Below are 18,506 nucleotides of genomic sequence, written 5' to 3'. Positions count from 1 at the left end.
ATCTATTGTAACTGTTGTCTTTTTGTTCTATGTTCTGTACACCGCCACGAGTCGCCTTCGGGCTGAGAGTGGCGGTTAACAAATGCCAATAAATAAATAAATAAATAAATAAATATATACTTTATACACATAGTGTGAAGGTAAATTTATACACAATATTTTAAATAATTTTTGCCCAAAATAAAAGTTTGTGTACATTGAACCACCAGAAAGCAAGGGTGTCACTATTTCAGCCAGCCATATGCAAAGTTTTGGATTTTGGAATGTATTTGATTTCAGAATTCCAGATAAGGGAAGCTCAATCAATGTTAAATTTTAGTGTTCCCTTTGTATTTTTGGTGTTGAATTGAAAATAAGCTTCCAACATTACCACTAGGCTTCTACATTTGGCTGAACTCGATCTGTTTCTGCTGGCCGAATTTCAGGAGACCCCCGGATCAGTTTTCATGCACCTCTTGAATACAGGCGGGTAGCTGAATAGCCGTTTTTGATCCACAGCCGAAAAATGTGGCTAGATGTGGCCCATTGGTGGCAATGGAGGGGGGGGGGGCCCTCTGCGAGCTCCCCTTCCCAACATTTTTACGGCTATCGGGATGAAAATGACTACACTTGGAGGACACATCAACTACTGTTAAGCCCACCAAGTTTTGTAATGTTTGGATCATCCCCTGATTTTTATGAATTTCTTTTCTTTTTAGAAATAAAATCTCCTTTTTAAAAAATCCCAAAAAAGTATCCCTCGCTGGCTCGCCCTCTAACTTCTCCTGGAGCAGAAGGACGCCAATCCTTCCTTTCGAATGTCAAAGACCCACTTCCACATCATTCAACCCAGTGCCCCACTATTACAACAGCAAACAACTTCTTCTAAAGCTTTTGCATTTCTTGTTCACACAAAACATACTGGAAGAGGCCAGCAGCAGCAAGCAAGCAAGCATTGACCTCTTATTAGAAAAACACTCCTTGTGAGTGAAAGAACACTTTTTTATGAGAGAAGAGAAGGGTGCACACACACACACACACACACACACACACACACACACACAAGGAAAAGACCAGTAGTAGAGTCAATTCAGAGAAAAAACACAATCAGTTGTTAATGTTTTCAGGGAAAATCGCTCTCTCACACACACCATCCTGGTGGTGAGGGGCAACATAACAGGAACAGGCAGGTTTTTGTGATTTTTTTAAATTAAAAGTTACTTCTGAAGGTACAATTCTTTGGAATAATATTATTATTAACAACAATATTTTATGTCTTGATGGGAGGTTGGAGTTGAGCAAAGTTTCTCCACAGATTGAAGCCGAAAATTAAGTTTTGTAGTTCTTCTTACTACTGGCAACGGCCAAAGGATTATTAATACTTATTATTATTACTTGAAATTCAGGAGGCAGAGAGAACAGAGAAAAATATAAATAGAGAGAATTTCTTTGCAAACGAATGAAATTACAGGTAAGTAGGTGACTAGATAGTAGTTTTCTGAGAATGAGGCTTTTCTGTTTGTTTGCTGGATAATAATTATTATCATCTTTTTAAAGTATTTTAAAAGTACTTTCTGAAGGAGAGGAGGGGAGGAGAAAAAAAAGCTAAAGGGTGACTCAAGGCTCTCAGAGCCACCCAAATAATTTTAAAGGAAAGGACACCAAGAGCAAAGAGATACTCTCTCTCTTTCTTTCTCCCAAGTCCCCAAATGCGCACCTCACCCGTGGAACTCCTAGTTCCTCTAAATAAAAAGAATAAAGGGAAATCAAAAGATTCAATGCTAGAGAGAGGCCAAGCCAAAAAATAAAGCTGAGAACAAGTGGCAAAGCAATCAGACTGAAGCACCTCTTTAGAGCCAGGACACAATTGAGAGCAATGGAGGTACTTGCCCCATTAAATAGACACAGCTTGTGTAAGACATGATACAGTGTTCTTTTATTTTGATTGACCCAACAGGCAGGGCACTCAGGGAAACCCTGTGCAAGCATGCAGCAACCTCTTTGGGCGCAATGTGATACTGAATAGGGGAGAAGGCACCATGACCAGGTGCAGTGTGGCCTGTTTCGGCTGAAAAATAACCATGGCGGCTGAACCCTTACCGTTACGGCCAGCCGAACAAGCTGGGTGGCTGACCAAACCGAATCCATCTGCAAGCCTAATTACTACTATAACTACAATTTCATATTTGATTAACAAATATTATATTCTGTTAAATCTTTTTTTTTTCTATTAAAGAGGCTACAAAAATGGAATGTACCTTAGATTCTATGTGCCTTAGATTCACTAACTTTGGGGGCCTTTACTAAACAAAAACTCCTGCCATCCCTTCGAGGGAGGACAAGGAGGAAGGGTCCAAGCCCCAAGGGCTCTGGTAGCCTCCCACCATTTTGTCCCCATATAGCTGAATTAAGCTATGCTTCCTGCTTCCCCTGCCTCCTCAATGGACCCACAGAATAATAGAAGTAAAATAGACTCATGCAAACAAGATGGTTTCTAGGTTTCTTCAGACTCCCTCTTCACCCTTCAGGAAAGATTGCGCTACATTAGGAGGTAAGGATGAAGCTGCACACAGCATTTTATGTCCCATAAATACATAGGGTTCACAAAATATTCAATCTCTGTGACTGTAAAGTAGGAGTAAGTCTCATCTCATCTAACAGAGGTGGAATTTGCTAACAAATGAAGCCTATTATACTGAGTCAATGCCCCCCCCCCCTTTTGCCGTCTAGTTTTATATGACCTACTTTGGCATGCACAACAAATCTCCAGGGGCCTCAACAGCAAAGGTCTTTTCCTGCTCAATATATCAAATAGATGCTGTGGATTGAATTTGGGATCCCGCATAAGTGCAAATTATACTCCATGCTTGCTTCCACAAAACAAAATGAATGGAGCTCTGCCTGTGATTGCAAACCTATCTTGATTGCAAACACTGATTTGGTGTTGTATATGCAACTGTATCATAAAAAAAAGACATGAATTCTAACAAAATGCCTCTTGAGTTCCAGTCTTCCATCTGTTTTATAATACCCAAACTCATCATAAATACAATGGTCTTACTGCTTTCTTAAAACCAAACTTGGAAGTACCTCATCTGTAAAACAAATTTATCTGCATAAAGCTACCCCTGTAATGACATCCAACACTGCTGATAAAAATAACAATTTGTAGTAAAAGTGGGAGTAAAAATCTATTTATCCCTATCTTAAAAATACAACCTCTGCTCAGATTCTTATGCTGTGTTCTAATGTTTACACTGTTTTATTCTACTTCCTCTCTTGCATTTGTTCTTTGTTGTCATTCCCAAATACTTGTTTATTTAGCTTCCATGATGGCAAACTCCAAACTCCCCCATTTCATAAGGTTGTACGCCTGCAAGCAAAGCCTTATTAGTGAAACAGCGCCCAACACATTTCAGATGATTTCAAGAATACTAAATGAGTAAGATCACAACACGCTGGTATCTACTGTTGAGCCAGGAGGGTGTATTTTTTAAAAAAACTCCACCTCCATCTTTTCATATCTTGATATGAACAGTGCTGCATGATTTCAAGGGATGTTAAAACTGGAGAGATAAAGTAGTCATTACTAAATATTTTCATCCTATCCCAATTTCTTCAGATCTTATTTGCATGCATTGTAAGAGACTATAGCTTCTATCTGCAGGTATTTTTTAGAATCACAGATCTATGATGACATGATTCTTGCTATGGCAGCTATTGGCATCCCAATTTGAATTGTAGGAACACAAAATAGATTATACCTCAGGCAAGAAGGGGCCGGGGAGAAAAGAGGACTCCTGTTTTTATTTTTTATATATCAGTAAATTAAACTCTTGAGTTTTTCCCCCTGAAGGCATCCAGAATTCACCTCTGGAAGAGTTATAATGGGGAAAACAAGTCTCAACTGAAGCTTTATCACCAATCCTTGTTTCCACAACAATCTAATTTTTTTTTCAAAATCCAATTCTCACGGGGGTCAGAAAGTAAGGTGAAATTTTCTAAACAGGGGCACAGACAGCTAAACAAATACCACAAAGGTTTTCATTCACCCTTCCCTATGATACCCAAAGCTGATGCTGATCTATCTATCGGTAAAAGTTTCCCCTGACATTAAATCTAGTTGTGTCCGACTCTGGGGGCGTTGTCCATAGACACCTCCAAGTTAATGTGGCCAGCATGACTGCATAGCGTGCCGTTACCTTCCTTCTGGAGCAATACCCATTGATCTACTCACATTTGCATGTTTTCAAACTGCTAAGTTGGCAGAAGCTGGAGCTAATAGCAGGAACTCACCCTGCTCCCTGGATTTGAACTGCTGACCTTTCAGTCAGGAAGTTCAGCAGCACAGCAGTTTAATCCGCCGCTGCGTCACTGGGGGCTCTCATACAAACACACATTGCTGAAGTTGCACTTTAAAAATCTACCTGTTGCAACTTACATACAAATTCAACTGAAGAACAAATATAATTGCCATCTAAATGGTCAAACAATTCCTTAATGATATTAGTATTTCTATTTATTTTTTTTTAAAAAAAGCAAAGAGTAATTGAACTTACTCTCTGTTTCTTGCATTTCACAAATAGAATCTTAACGTATGGAAAGAGATCCCAGGACAATGTAGCTGAACCTCTTGCCATGCAGGAATACACAAAGTATTCCTGGAAAGATACACATCCAACCCCTGTTTAAAGCCCCCCCCCCCCCCAATCGAAATTCCACTACCCAGTCAAACAGCTCTTACAGTAATGTTTAGGTTGGAATCTCTTTTCTACTCTCTGGTTTGTGTTCTAGTCTCCAGAGCATCAGAAAACAAGCTTGCTCCCTCTTCTACATGACACCCTTTCATGTATTTAAAAATATGTCACTTCTTTACTCTTCTCCAACTTGAACATAACCAGCTTCCCAAGCTGTTCCTCACGAGGATTGGTTTCCAGGCCCTTGATTATATTAGTCACCTTTCGCTGGACACATTCCAGCTTGTCAACATCCTTCTTGGTTTATATATTTATCTTTGCAAACACATACTGTTATTCCCCTTTGATGATATGCCTTCCTGAATATAATATGAATCATGATTCCAATAATATACATGAGTAATTTTTTTAAAAATCACTTACCAGTCTTTGAATTGTACACATTCTTGTGGAAATGCAGAATTCAGAAAGGCACTCATGTATTTAAAATCCATGGCATTGAAACCAAAATAGATCTTAAGATTTTTTGAAGTGTGATTTTGGCCTACATGTTGAATGTTACATGGCTGCGAGTGGCTGGAAAATATCTACACATGGACTACTAATGGTATTTGAGATTGACACAGTAGACAGAGAAGTGTGTTCACCTTGTAATAAAAAGGGTGGCCAGGGTGGAAAAGAGGTGAGAATTATTCAGTCTTCCTTACTGAGTTATCCAGACAACATTTCCCAACTTTGGTTACCCAGATGCTGTTGCACTGTAACTTTTTTCAGGTCTGGTCAGTATACACCAATTATGAGGGATTTGCAGGATGCAATGCATTATGTGAGGATTCAAAGTAGGGAAAGGCTGTCTTGTGCTAAGCAATTTATCACACCAATTTTTAAAATCCAGAGGTCTTTAGAGCCTTCTGGCTGCAGTTCTTGTACGTTTCATTCAATGATTTGTGAGAGTTGCAGTTTAAAGCATCTATACAATACCAGGTTGCTTATTCCTGCTTCAAGTTGTCACAAATAAAAGTAGAATATTTAAAAAGATTAGCTAAGTGATTTTTAAAAACAACAGTATCATTTTAATTGGTAGATCACATAAACTGGTGGGAACTCATTTATATCAATCAGGATTAGTTTCAATCAGTGGAACTGCAATTTAAGGAAATATAAAGTACAAACCTCTAATCTGTGAACTCAGTATCGAAAGTTTAATCTACCCATGCTTCAAAACCAAACCAAACCAAACAAAACAAAACACCACCCCTCCTGGATGTGTTGGTGGGCCTCACTACGTCTTCTAGTGCTATTTTATGATACACTTCCAGCTCAGGTATAGGTAAAATATAAGGTTCACTATTATCCACATTTGAAGGTATCTTTGGGATCTCAGTGGGTACATGGGTTGTACTGTATTTATTTATTTCTAAAGTCACAATACTATGGAATGACATACACAACACTAATAATGTTCTTTCCAAAAGTCAGAAGTGACTACCATCCATGATTAAAGAGTAAGCTATATAAAATTTCTTTCAGTATCTCAGATAGTCAATTATGTCAAATGGGTTGGACTAAATAAATCCAATTCAAAGCAGATATTGTGGAATTCTGGGTCATAATGGCTGTGTGGAAGGGCCCTGAGTGATACCACCAGAGGACAATAGTTTGGTAACCAAACTTCCCTTACAGATAAAAAAACCTTAGTAAGCACCATGCAGGGCCTTTAGAATATCACCAATTATATCACCAAACTCTTATAGTTTTCAACCAAAATCTCATCAATAGAACGTGCCTAGGCCTGCCCAGGTAGAACTCCTGCTTGAAATAAAAAATGCCTGCCGCCTTCCCACTCACACGTGAGCAACCTTCATTCCTTTCCAGGGCATAAAATACTGAAGCCCCTCCCATTTTCCAGGGCACCACCACCACCACCATCCAAATCTCTACCCACCCCATTGCTTTTTTCCTGAATTCCTTTCCAGTCCCTTCAACGCAGGCATGCCACCCAGCCATTTGCAGCTAATCTCCTCCTCTCTTCCACACCCTTTTTTCTCCTTTGCTAGGCTCATTCAGTGCGGTTCCCTTTGTCAAGCTGGCATTGTTCAGATTTCGACTTAGGAGGCTCAGTGTTTCTTTTTACCCATAGAATTTTCACCCAAACCTCCCCTTAATCCCTTAAACTTTGCCAGGAAACCCCAGTAGTACCAATTTAGACTGACGTTTGTCCTAATCATTATGCCATTTTCCAAACAAAGCCCAAATCTTGTCTAATAATACCATGCCTTCTCTTACTCTATTTTGGGAAGGAAGAGGAATCGCACACCTACTCCCCTTTTTTCAGGACTTCACCCTAGAAAAGCAAACCAAGCAAATTCAGATATCTCCCACTCCTTTCCCACAGATCCATTTTAGTTATGGACACCAAATCACTTCAGAACCAAATCTCTTTGTGTTCACTGGATCGTCCCCATGCCTCATTCAGGGAACACAATGAAATGGAGTAGTGTTCACTGGGTCATTATATTAACTGGCTCTTATTCAAAACCCAAGCTTCGTGCGTAGCATAGTGGCTCAAGCAGTGGACTACAACTTGGGAGACCAGTGTTCGAATCCTTGCTTTGCCATCAAAACCCACTTGGGTAAGTCACACTCTTTCGACCCCAGAAACCCTGTGATTAGGTCTTAGAGCTGCCACAAGTTGGAAATGACATGAAGGCACACAACAACAACAGCCTTGTTTAAAGTGTTAACTGGATGATTGATGAACCCAACCATTCTCATACCTGTGTGCTCATCTTGACCAGTAACACCCAAACACAGTCTTGATAAATTGTTAAGCATGCCCCTTGCCCACATCATGAGCCTGTTAGTATATCATTTCTTAATTTTTCTGTTATTTCTTTGATTTGTTCTTTTAACTCAAATACTGCAAGTACTTTTCTAAAAAATGTTCACTGGAGCATAGTAGCACCTACCTTCCTCCCTAATCTCTGATTTGGACTGGATTTTTAAAGATCCCAACTCACTTGGTACTCACACACACCCTTTCCACAGGCCCAGCTACTTTTGTTGGGAGGTCTGTTTCCCATCTCCTTCCTTCTACTTCTCTCTCCCCCCCCCCCCCCCGGCTTGGAAACCCCCCAAAACCTGAAGGAAGAAGATGAAGGGCTGTAGTTGATGACCCTGGATTTCAAGAATGGTGAAAGAGTGGAGAGAAAAGATGATAGGAAATGATTAGAAGGCTGCATTAGCTGGACTTTGTTTCCAAGGGGAAAAGGAATCAAGGGGATGGGAATAATAGGTAAGAGATAGTTGGGACTGAACTGAATGAGTGTGGGTTGAACTGGATGAATCTTGTTTTCAAGGGTGAGATGGTTGGGGGATGCATTGTGTGAACTTTGCTTTCAGGAGTGAGAAAGGAGCAGGGTCCAAGAGATGGGTGGGGACAGTGGGAAATGGAAAACTGGAGATGCAGTGACTGGAAAATTGTCTTCAAGGATGAAGGAGGAGTGGAAGGGTGGATGGTGGGAAATGGATGGTTGGGGGGGGGGGGGGCTGGTACAAGGTGGCCCTTGTTTTCAAGGAAAAACACATGAAGGAGTGGAAGGGTGGGGAATGGATGTTGGGGGTTGCAGCGGATAGGCCTTGTGGTTAAGGGGAAAAGAGTGGAAAGGAAGAAATGATAGGAAATGGATAGTTGAGGTTTTGCACAGGATGAACCTTGTTTTTTAAGCAGAAGGGAGTTGTGGCGGAAAATAAATGGTTGTGGGGGAGGGGGAGGGCACCACCAGATTGTTATTGTTTTCAAGGGGAAAGGCCTGGAAGAGCTGGAGGAAATGACAGAAAATGGATCATTGAGGAGCTGAGCTGGGTGAACCTTTGTGTTTTCAAGAGTTTATTTAATGTATTGATTGTTAGGGTTTTATGTTTTTTGTATTGATTTTAATGTATAATGCATATTATATTTGTATGTTTATGTTTATTGTGCCATTGAATTGTTGCCAATTTGGAAGCTGCCCTGAGTCTCCTTCGGGGTTGAGATAAAGCAGGGTAAAAATGCAGTAAATAAATAAATAAATGAAAAACTTGTTTCCAAGGAGTGGGGAAGAGGAGGGGAGGAAATGGGTGGCTGTGGGTTGCACTGCTGGGCCTTGATTTCATGAACAGAGGAGGAAATGGATGATTGTGGAACGTTGTTTTCATGAATGGTGGAAGAAGGAGAGTGGGTGAAAACGGACTGCTGTGGGTTGTGTTGGTTGGGCCTTGTTTTCAAAGGAAAGTGGGCTCCAAGGGAAGAGGGGAAAGGGAAGGTTGGGATGGTTGTGGGTTGCATTGGCTGGGCCTTGTTTTCATGAATGGATGAAGAAGCGGAGTGGGAGGGGATGGATGGTGTGGCCTGCTGGCTTGGCCTTGTTTCTAAAGGAAAAGGCCCTGAAGGGAAGGAGGTTGCAGTGGATGGGCCTTGTCCTCAAGGCCAAAAAGAGCAAAGGAAGGAATGATACCTTTTTCCAGAAAGCTTTTAAAGATGAGAATGTTTAAGATCTGTTGGGGGAGCTGTGTTTTTAAACTGTTTTGATGGATTTTAACTGTGATTTTTTAGTGTTCATTTCTATTTTAATGTTTACATTTTTGTATATTTTGTATACTAATGCTTTTATGTCAAGCTGCTTTTAGTCCACTTTGAGGAGATAAAGCGGGGTATGAATAATAATAGTTTCAAGGTGAAAGGATTAGGAGAGCAGGAGGAAATGACATAAAATTGAGGAGCTAATCTGGATGGAGCTTGTTTCAAGGGGTGGGTAAGAAGAGGAATGGAAGGGAGCAAATGGGTAGTTGTGGGTTGAGCTGGCTGGGCCTTGTTTTCATCAATGGAGGAGGAAGGAGGGGAGTGGGAGGAAATGGGTAGTTGTAGGTTGCGCAGGCTGGGCCTTGTTTCTAAAGGAAAAGGCCCTGAAAGGAGAGTGGGAGAGGAAGGTTGCAGTGGATGGGCTTTGTCATCAAGGAGAAAAGAGTGGAAGGGAAGGAAAGATAGAAAAATGGATAACTGGGGGGCTTCCATTGTTTTCAAAGATGAGGAGTGGAAGGGAGTTGTATGTGTGTGTGTGTGGGGGGGGGGGGGGTTGGGGGAATGTTCTTGAGGGGAAAGAACTGGGAGAAAATGACAGAAAACTGAGGGGCTAAACTGGGTGGACCTTGTTTCATAGGGAGGGGAAGAAGAGGAATGGAAGGGAGGAAATGGGTGGTTGTGGGTTGAGACGACTGGGCCTTATTTTCATAGATGGAGGAAGAAATGGGTGGTTGTGGGTTGAGCTGGCTGGGCCTTGCTTTCAAAGGGAAGAGGGAAATGCATGGTTGGAGTGGTGAATGGAGGAGGAAGAAGAGTGGGAAGGGATGGGTGGTGGGGCCTGTTGGCTGGGCCTTGTTTTCATGAATGGAGGAGGAAGGAGAGAAGTGGAAGGGAGGCAAGGGTTGGTTGTGGGTTGAGCTGGATGGTGGGGCCTGTTAACTGGGCCTTGTTTCCTGGAGGAGGAAGGGAGGAAATTGATAATTGTGGGTTGTGCTGGCTGGGCCTTGTTTGTATGAATGGAGGAAAAAGGAGAGGAATGGGAGGAAATGGGACAGTTGTGGCCTTGTTTTCAAAAGAGAAGATGGATCCAAGGGAGGGGGAACATGGGTTGATCTGGCTGGTCTTCCTTTTCAAAGGGAAGAGGGCGATAGTTTTGGGTTGAGGCTGGCTGGGCCTTGTTTCTATGGAAGAAGAAGAAGAGAGGTGGGAGGAAATGGGACAGTTGTGGTCTTGTTTTTAAAAGGAAGAGGGAAAGGGGTTATGGTAAAAGGAAAAGGGGCCGACAAAGGGCAAGATGGATGGATGGCATCCTTGAAGTGTCTGGACTGACCTTGAAGGAGTTGGGGGTGGTGACGGCCGACAGGGAGCTCTGGCGTGGGCTGGTCCATGAGGTCACGAAGAGTTGGAGACGACTGAACGAATGAACAACAACAAGGGAAAGGAGTGGTTGTGGGTTGACATAGCTGGGCCTTGTTTCTATGATTGGAGGAGGAAAAAGAGGAGTGGAAGGGAGGAAATGGACAGTTATGGCCTTGTTTTCAGAAGGAAGAGGGTGGGGTGGAAGGATTAGTTGGGCCTTGATTCCATGAATGGAGGAAGAAAAGGGCTGGAAGGGAGGAAATTTACAGTTGTGGGTTGTGCTGCCTGGGGTTTTGTTTTCCAAGGGAAGAGGGAAATTGATGGTTCAGGTGGTTGTGGGTCGAATTGGCTGAGCCATGTTTAAATGAATGGAGGAGGAAGGAGAGGAGGAAGGGAGGAAATGGACAGTTGTGTGTTGAGCTGGCTAGGCCTTGTTTTCATGAATGGAGGAAAACGGAGAGGAGTGGAAGGGAGGAAAGGGGAGGTTGTGGGTTGAGCTAGCTGGGATTTGTTTCTATGGAGGAGGAAGAAGAGGATTGGAAGGGAGGAAATGGACAGTTATGGCCTTGTTTTCAAAGGGGAGAGGGGTGGTGGAATGGGTTGCATTGGCTGGGCCTCGATTCCATGGATGGAGGAGGAAGAAGAGAAGTGGAAAGGAGGAAATAGAAATTGTGGGATGTGCTGGCTGGGCTTTTTTCCAAGGGAAGAGGGAAATTGATGGTTTGGATGATTGTGTTTTGAGCTGGCAGGGCCTTGTTTTCAGGAATGGAGGAGGAAGGAGAGGAGTAGAAGGGAGGAAGGGGGGTTGTGAGTTGAGCTGCCTGGGCCTTGTTTCTATAGAGGAGGAAGGAAATTGACAGTTGTGGCCTTGTTTTCAAAGGGAAAAGGAGTCTGTAGAGGGAGGGAGTAGGTTGCACTGGTTGGGGCTTGTTTTCATAAATGGAGGAAGAAATTGGTGATTGTGGGGCCTTGTTTTCATGAATAGGAGACAAAGGGGGGTAGAAATGGACGGTTGGGGTAGTTGTGAGTTGTATTGGCTGGGCCTTGTTTCACTGCATGGAGGAAGAGGAGTGGGAGGGGATGGATGATGGGGCGTGTTGGCTGGGCCTTGTTTCCATGACTAGAGGAGTGGAAGGAAGGAAATGGATGGTTGTGTGTTGACGTAGGTGGGCCTTATTTCTATGGAGGAGGAAGAAGAGGAGTGGAAGGGAGGAAATGGACAGTTGTGGCCTTGTTTTCAAAGGGAAGAGAGGTTCAAGGGAAGGGGGAGGGTAAGCTGCATTGGTTGGGCCTTGATTCCATGAACAGAGGAAAAAGTAGAGGAGTGGAAGGGCGGAAATTGACAGTTGGGGCCTTATTTTCGAAGGGAAGATGGGTCCAAGTGACGAGGGAAATGGGCAGTTGTACGTATGCTGAGCTGGCTGGGCCTTGTTTCCATGAATGGAGAAGGAAGAAGAGGAGTGGTAGGGAGGAAATGGACAGTTGTGGCCTTGTTCTCAAAGGGACGATGGATCCAAGGGAGTAGGGAAATGGACAGTTGTGTCTTGAGCTAGTTGGGCCTTGTTTCCATGAATGGAGGGGGAAGAAGAGTGGTAGGGAGGAAATGGACAGTTGTGGTCTTGTTTTCAAAGGAGAGGTGGGTCCAAAGGACAGGGGAAATGGACAGTTTTGTCTTGAGCTGGCTGGGCCTTGTTTCCATGATGGAGGAGGAAGAGAAGTGGAAAGGAGGAAATGGACAGTTATGTCTTGAGCTGGCTGGGTCTTGTTTCCATGATGGAAGAAGAAGAGGAGGTGTGGAAGGGAGGAAATGGACAGTTGTGTCTTGAGCTGGCTGGGCCTTCCTTCCATGAATGGAGGAGGAAGAAAAGGAATGGAAAGGAGGAAATGGACAGTTGTGGCCTTGTTTTCAAAGGGAAGATGGGTCCAAGGGATGAGGAAAATGGACAGTTGTATGTTGTGCTGGCTGGACCTTGTTTCCATGAATGGAGGAGGAAAAAGAGGAGTGGTAGGGAGGAAAGGGGAGGTTGTGGGTTGCGCTGACTAGGCCTTGTTATCTAAGGGATGGGGGAAAGGCACTGGATGGGCCTAGTATCCATGAATGTGGGTAGAAGGGGAAGGGAGAGGGAGGAAACGGACAGTTGTGAGTTGAGCTGGCTGGGCCTTGTTTCCATGAATGGAGGAGGAAGAAGAGGAGTGGAAAGGAGGAAATGGACAGTTGTGGCCTTGTTCTCAAAGGGACGATGGATCCAAGGGAATAGGGAAATGGACAGTTGTGTGTTGAGCTGGCTGGGCCTTGTTTCCATGATGGAGGAGGAAGAAGAGGAGTGGAAAGGAGGAAATGGACAGTTGTGCCCTTGTTTTCAAAAGGAAGATGGGTCCAAGGGATGAGGGAAATGGACAGTTGTGTCTTGAGCTGGCAGGGCCTTGTTTCCATGAATGGAGGAGGAAGAAGCGGAGTGGAAAGGAGGAAATGGACAGTTGTGTCTTGAGTGGCTGGGCCTTGTTTCCATGAATGGAGAAGGAAGAAGAGAAGTGGGAGGTAGGAAATGGACAGTTGTGCCTTGATTTGAAAGGGAAGATGGGTCCAAGGAACGAGGGAAACTGACAGTTATGTCTTGTGCTGGCTGGGCTTCTTTTCATGTTGGAAGAAGAAGAGGAGGAGTGGAAGGGAGGAAATGGACAGTTGGGGCCTTGTTTACAAAGATGGGTCCAAGGGAGGAGGGAAATGGACAGTTGTATGTTGAGCTGGCTGGGACTAGTTTCCATGATGGAAGGTGAGTGGAAAGAAGGAAATGGACAGTTGTGTGTTGAGCTGGCTGAGCCTTGCTTCCATGAATGGAGGAGGAAAAGGTGGAGAGGAAAGGAGGAAATGGATAGTTGTATGTTGAGCTGGCTGGGCCTTGTTTCCATGAATGGAGGAGGAAGAAGCGGAGTATAAAGGAGGAAATGGACAGTTGTGTCTTGAGTGGCTGGGCCTTGCTTCCATGAATGGAGAAGGAAGAAGAGAAGTGGGAGGTAGGAAATGGACAGTGCCTTGATTTGAAAGGGAAGATGGGTCCAAGGGATGAGGGAAATGGACAGTTGTATGTTCAGCTGGCTGGGCCTTGTTTCCATGATGGAAGAGGAAGAAGAGGGGTGGAAACGACGAAATGTACAGTTGTGTGTTGAGCTGGCTGGGCCTTGCTTCCATGAATGGAGAAGGAAGAAGAGAAGTGGGAGGTAGGAAATGGACAGTTGTGGCCTTGTTTTGAAAGGGAATATGGGTCCAAGGGACAGGGAAATGGACAGTTGTGTCTTGAGCTGGCTGGGCCTTGCTTCCATGAATGGAGGAGGAGGAAGAGAAATGGAAGGGAGGAAATGGGACAGTTGTGGCCTTGTTCTCAAAGGAGAGGTGGGTCCAAGGGAGTAGGGAAATGGACAGTTGTGTCTTGAGCTGGCTGGGACTTGTTTCCATGATGGAAGGCGAGTGGAAAGGAGGAAATGGACAGGTGTTTTGAACTGGCTGGGCCTTGTTTCCATGAATGGAGGAGGGAGAAGAGGAGTGGAAGGGCGGAAATGGACAGTTGTGTTTTGAACTGGCTGGGCCTTGTTTCCATGAATGGAGGAGGAAGAAGAGAAATGGAAGGGCGGAAATGGACAGTTGTGTCTTGAACTGGCTGGGCCTTGTTTCCATGAATGGAGGAGGAAGAAGAGAAATGGAAGGGCGGAAATGGACAGTTGTGTTTTGAACTGGCTGGGCCTTGTTTCCATGATGGAAGAGGAAGAAGAGGAGTGGAAAGGAGGAAATGGACAGTTGTGTTTTGAACTGGCTGGGCCTTGTTTCCATGAATGGAGGAGGAAGAAGAGAAGTGGAAGAGTGGAAATGGACAGTTGGGGCCTTGTTCTCAAAGGGACGGTGGATCCAGCCAGTCTTGAGCTGGCTGGGCCTTGCTTCCATGGAGGAGGAAGAAGTGGAGTGGAAAGGAGGAAATTGACAGTTGTGGCCTTGTTTTCAAGGGGAAGATGGGTCCAAGAGACGAGGGAAACTGACAGTTGTGTCTTGAGCTGGCTGGGCCTTGTTTTCATGATGGAAGAGGAGTGGAAAGGAGGAAATGGACAGTTGTGTCTTGAGCTGGCTGGACCTTGTTTCCATGATAGAGAAGGAAGAAGAGGAGTGGAAGGGAGGAAATAAGACAGTTGGGTCCTTGTTTTCATAGATGGGTCCAAGGGAAATGGACAGTTGTATGTTGGGCTGGCTGGGCCTAGTTTCCATGAATGTGGGAGGAAGGGGAGTGAGAGGGAGGAAACGGACAGTTGTGTCTTGAGCTGGCTGGGCCTTGCTTCCATGAATGGAGGAGGAAGAAGAGAAATGGAAGGGAGGAAACGGACAGTTGTGGCCTTGTTTTGAAAGGGTAGATGGGTCCAAAGGAGTAGGGAAACAGACAGTTGTGTTTTGAATGGAGGAGGAAGCAGAAGAGTGGGAGTGAGGGAAAGGGAGGTTGTGGGTTGGGCTGATTGGGCCTTGTTATCCATGGGAAGGGGAAAGACACTGACTGGGCCTAGTTTCCATGAACGTTGGAGGAGGAGGTGTCTGGAAGGAAAGGCCTTCCAGCTGCCTGGCTGGCGACTCACCCTGCCGCCCCACGATCTCGGCCACATGCTCGGAGCTGGGCACGGGGACGCACTCGGTGGTGTTGACGCTCTTCCTCCGCAGCAGCGCCGCCGCCGCCGCCTCTCCGCCGTTGAGGGCCGGCCCGCCTCCGCCGCCGCCTCCTCCGGGAGCCGCCACTCCCCCTACTCCTGCTGCTCCCACTCCTGGCTGTGGCGGCGGAGGCCCGTAAGCCTGGGAGAGCATGGCGGCCACCACAGCGGGGGGCACCCCGTCCTCGCCGGGCGCGTAGAGCAGGCCTCCTCCTATTCCCCCTCCTCCTCCGCTTGTGGAGGCCGCGGGGGCCGCCTCGAAGGGCGGCGGGAGGAGCACGGCGCGGGGCAGGAGCAGCAGCGACGCCTGCCCTCCCTCTCCCTCCTCCTCGGCGTTCTCTTCCAAATCGAGGTCCAGGCCTTCAGGCGGGGGCGCGGCCTCCTCTTCCTCCTCCTCCTCGCCGTCTTCTTCGTCTTCGTCCTCCTCCTCGTCGCCGTCTTCTTCCTCAGGAAAGAGCGGTGGCGCGGAGGCCTCCCTCAGGCCCAAGCAGGCCAGGCGCTCCCTCAGGAAGAGCGCCTCCTGGGAGTACAGGCTCTGCGGCCTAGTCGTGGAGGAGGACGAGGAGGGCAGGAGGAGGACCATGTCTCCTGAGGGCGGCGGCGGCGCTTCCTCCTCCTGAGGCGAAGGCGAGGCGCTGCCGCTCGGCATGGCCGCCCAGGGCAGCTCGGCTAGGCCCCACGGAGGCGGCGGAGGAGGAGGAGGTGGCGGCGAGGAAGGCGGAGGCCGGTCAGGCCCTCGGAGGAGGCGGCGGCGGCGACGACATGGCGACGGCGGCTCCCCTCTCGGTGCTGCTCCTGCTCCTTCTTCTTCCTCCTCCTCCGCCTCCTCCTCGTCGCCGTCGCTGCTGCCGCCAGGGCCTTCCTCGCCGCCCTCAGCGCGCCTCCCTTTGTTCCATGGCAGCAGCGCCGCCCGCTCCCCCTCGCCCTCCTCCTGCTCCTCCTGTCCCTCCTCCTCCTGCTCCGGCTCTTTCTCTCCCTCTCCGGCTCCTCGGGAAGAAGAAGAAGGGGAAGAAGGCGGCGGTGGCGATGGCGGATCCAGCCCCGCCTCCTCCTCCGCCTCTTCCTCCGCCTCCTCCTCCTCGGCCGACCGCATCCACGCGCCACGCCCGCCGCCGCCTCGTTGCTTCCCTGCCTCTGCCCGCCCTCTCGCCGCGGCCAAAACCCACTCCCGAGACCCCGGCCGGGGCAGGATTGTTGGGTTGGCCCGGCGGGGATTGTGACGGGGTGGAGACAGGCCACCGCCGGGAAAGGGGGAAAGGGCACCCAGGCCTGCCCCGGAGGAGAGGAGAGGGCGGGATGAGGGCCAAAGAGAGGAGGGAGGAAAGAAAGAAAGAAAGAAAGAAGGGGAAGATATACACACACACACAAAGAGAATAGGAAGGTGGCAAGGGAAAGAGTGAGAAGGAAGGAAAGAAGGAAGGAAGGAAGGAAGGGGAGGTGAAGATTATATATATATATACATATACATATATATACACATGAGGAAGGGAGAAAAGAAGACGAAGATACACACACACACACACAAAGAGAATAGGAAGAGGGAAAGAGTAAGGAGGAAGGAAGGAAAGAAGAGAATAGGAAAGTGGCAAGGGAAAGGGTGAGGAGGAAGGAAGGAAAGAAGGGGAAGATATATATATACATATATATATATATACACACACACACACAAAGAGAATAGGAAGGTGGCAAGGGAAAGAGTGAGGAAGGAAGGAAGGAAGGAGAGAAGGGGAACATATATACACACAAAGAGAATAGGAAGAGAGAAAGGGTGGGAAGAAAGGAAAGAAGGGGAAGATACACACACAAAGAAAATAGGAAGGTGGCAAGGGAAAGGTTGAGAAGGAAGGAAGGAAAGAAGGGGAAGATATACACACACAAAGAGAATAGGAAGGTGGCAAGGGAAAGAGTGAGGAAGGAAGGAAGGAGAGAAGGGGAACATATATACACACAAAGAGAATAGGAAGGTGGCAAGGAAAAGAGTGAAGAGGAAGGAAGAAAAGAAGGGGAACATATATACACACAAAGAGAATAGGAAGGTGGCAAGGAAAAGAGTGAAGAGGAAGGAAAGAAAGAAGGGGAAGATATACACACACAAAGAGAATAGGAAGGTGGCAAGGGAAAGGGTGAAGAGGAAGGAAGGAAGGAAGGAAAGAAGGGGAACATATATACACACAAAGAGAATAGGAAGGTGGCAAGGAAAAGAGTGAAGAGGAAGGAAGGAAGGAAGGAAAGAAGGGGAACATATATACACACAAAGAGAATAGGAAGGTGGCAAGGAAAAGAGTGAAGAGGAAGGAAGGAAAGAAGGGGAAGATATACACACACAAAGAGAATAGGAAGGTGGCAAGGGAAAGAGTGAGGAAGGAAGGAAGGAGAGAAGGGGAACATATATACACACAAAGAGAATAGGAAGAGAGAAAGGGTGGGAAGAAAGGAAAGAAATATATATATATACATACACACACAAAGAATAGGAAGAGGGAAAGAGGAAGGAAGGAAGGAAAGAAGGGGAATATATATATATATATATATATATATATACACACACATACATACATACACACATATATACACATACATACATGCATACACATATATATATACATACATATACACACATACACAAAGGATAGGAAGAGGGAAAGGGAAAGGGTGAGGAGGAAGGAAAGAAAGAAGAGGAAGATACACACACACACACAAAGAGAATAGGAAGAGGGAAAGAGTAAGAAGGAAGGAAGGAAAGAAGGGGAAGAGAGATATATACACACATACACACAAAGGATAGGAAGAGGGTAAAGGTGAGGAGGAAGGAAGGAAAGAAGGGAAAGATGTATATATATATATATAGAGAGAGAGAGAGAGAGAGAGAGAGAGACACTCACACAAAGGATAGGAAGAGGGAAAGGGTGAGGAAGAAGGAAGGAAGGAAGGAAGGAAAGAAGGGGAAGGTATACATACACACACACACACAACAGAAGGCAAGGGAAAGGGTGAGAAGGAAGGAAGGGAAAGATATACACACACACACACACTAGCCGTCCCCTGCCATGCATTGCTGTGATCCAGTCTATGTATATGTATTTTCTGTGTGTATATATGCATATATATGTGTCTGTATATATGTGTGTATGTGTATATATATGCATATATGTGTGGTTTTGCACATGCGGTGTAATGTAATTTTTGTTTTTGCCTTTTAAGTCCCTTCCATTGTGTTTTTCAGTGTTTTG

At 45.9% G+C, this 18,506-nt stretch overlaps 1 protein-coding gene across 1 annotated transcript in view; it reads right to left on the bottom strand.

The window, feature by feature from the left end:
• Window positions 1-16,384, bottom strand: part of MEX3C (mex-3 RNA binding family member C) — a 41,530-nt gene extending 25,146 nt beyond the window's left edge. Inside the window, exon 1 of the mRNA XM_060761262.2 lies at window positions 15,208-16,384. Coding sequence (XP_060617245.2) covers window positions 15,208-16,369 — 1,162 coding nt within the window. The 5' untranslated portion in view covers window positions 16,370-16,384. The remainder of the gene's footprint in view (window positions 1-15,207) is intronic.
• Between the last annotated feature and the right edge of the window lie 2,122 nt (window positions 16,385-18,506).

Source organism: Anolis sagrei, chromosome 2, assembly GCF_037176765.1.
Source record: "Anolis sagrei isolate rAnoSag1 chromosome 2, rAnoSag1.mat, whole genome shotgun sequence".
NCBI lineage: Eukaryota > Metazoa > Chordata > Lepidosauria > Squamata > Dactyloidae > Anolis > Anolis sagrei.
Note: the sequence above shows the minus strand (reverse complement) of the source record. Positions and strands in the feature narration are given on the sequence as shown.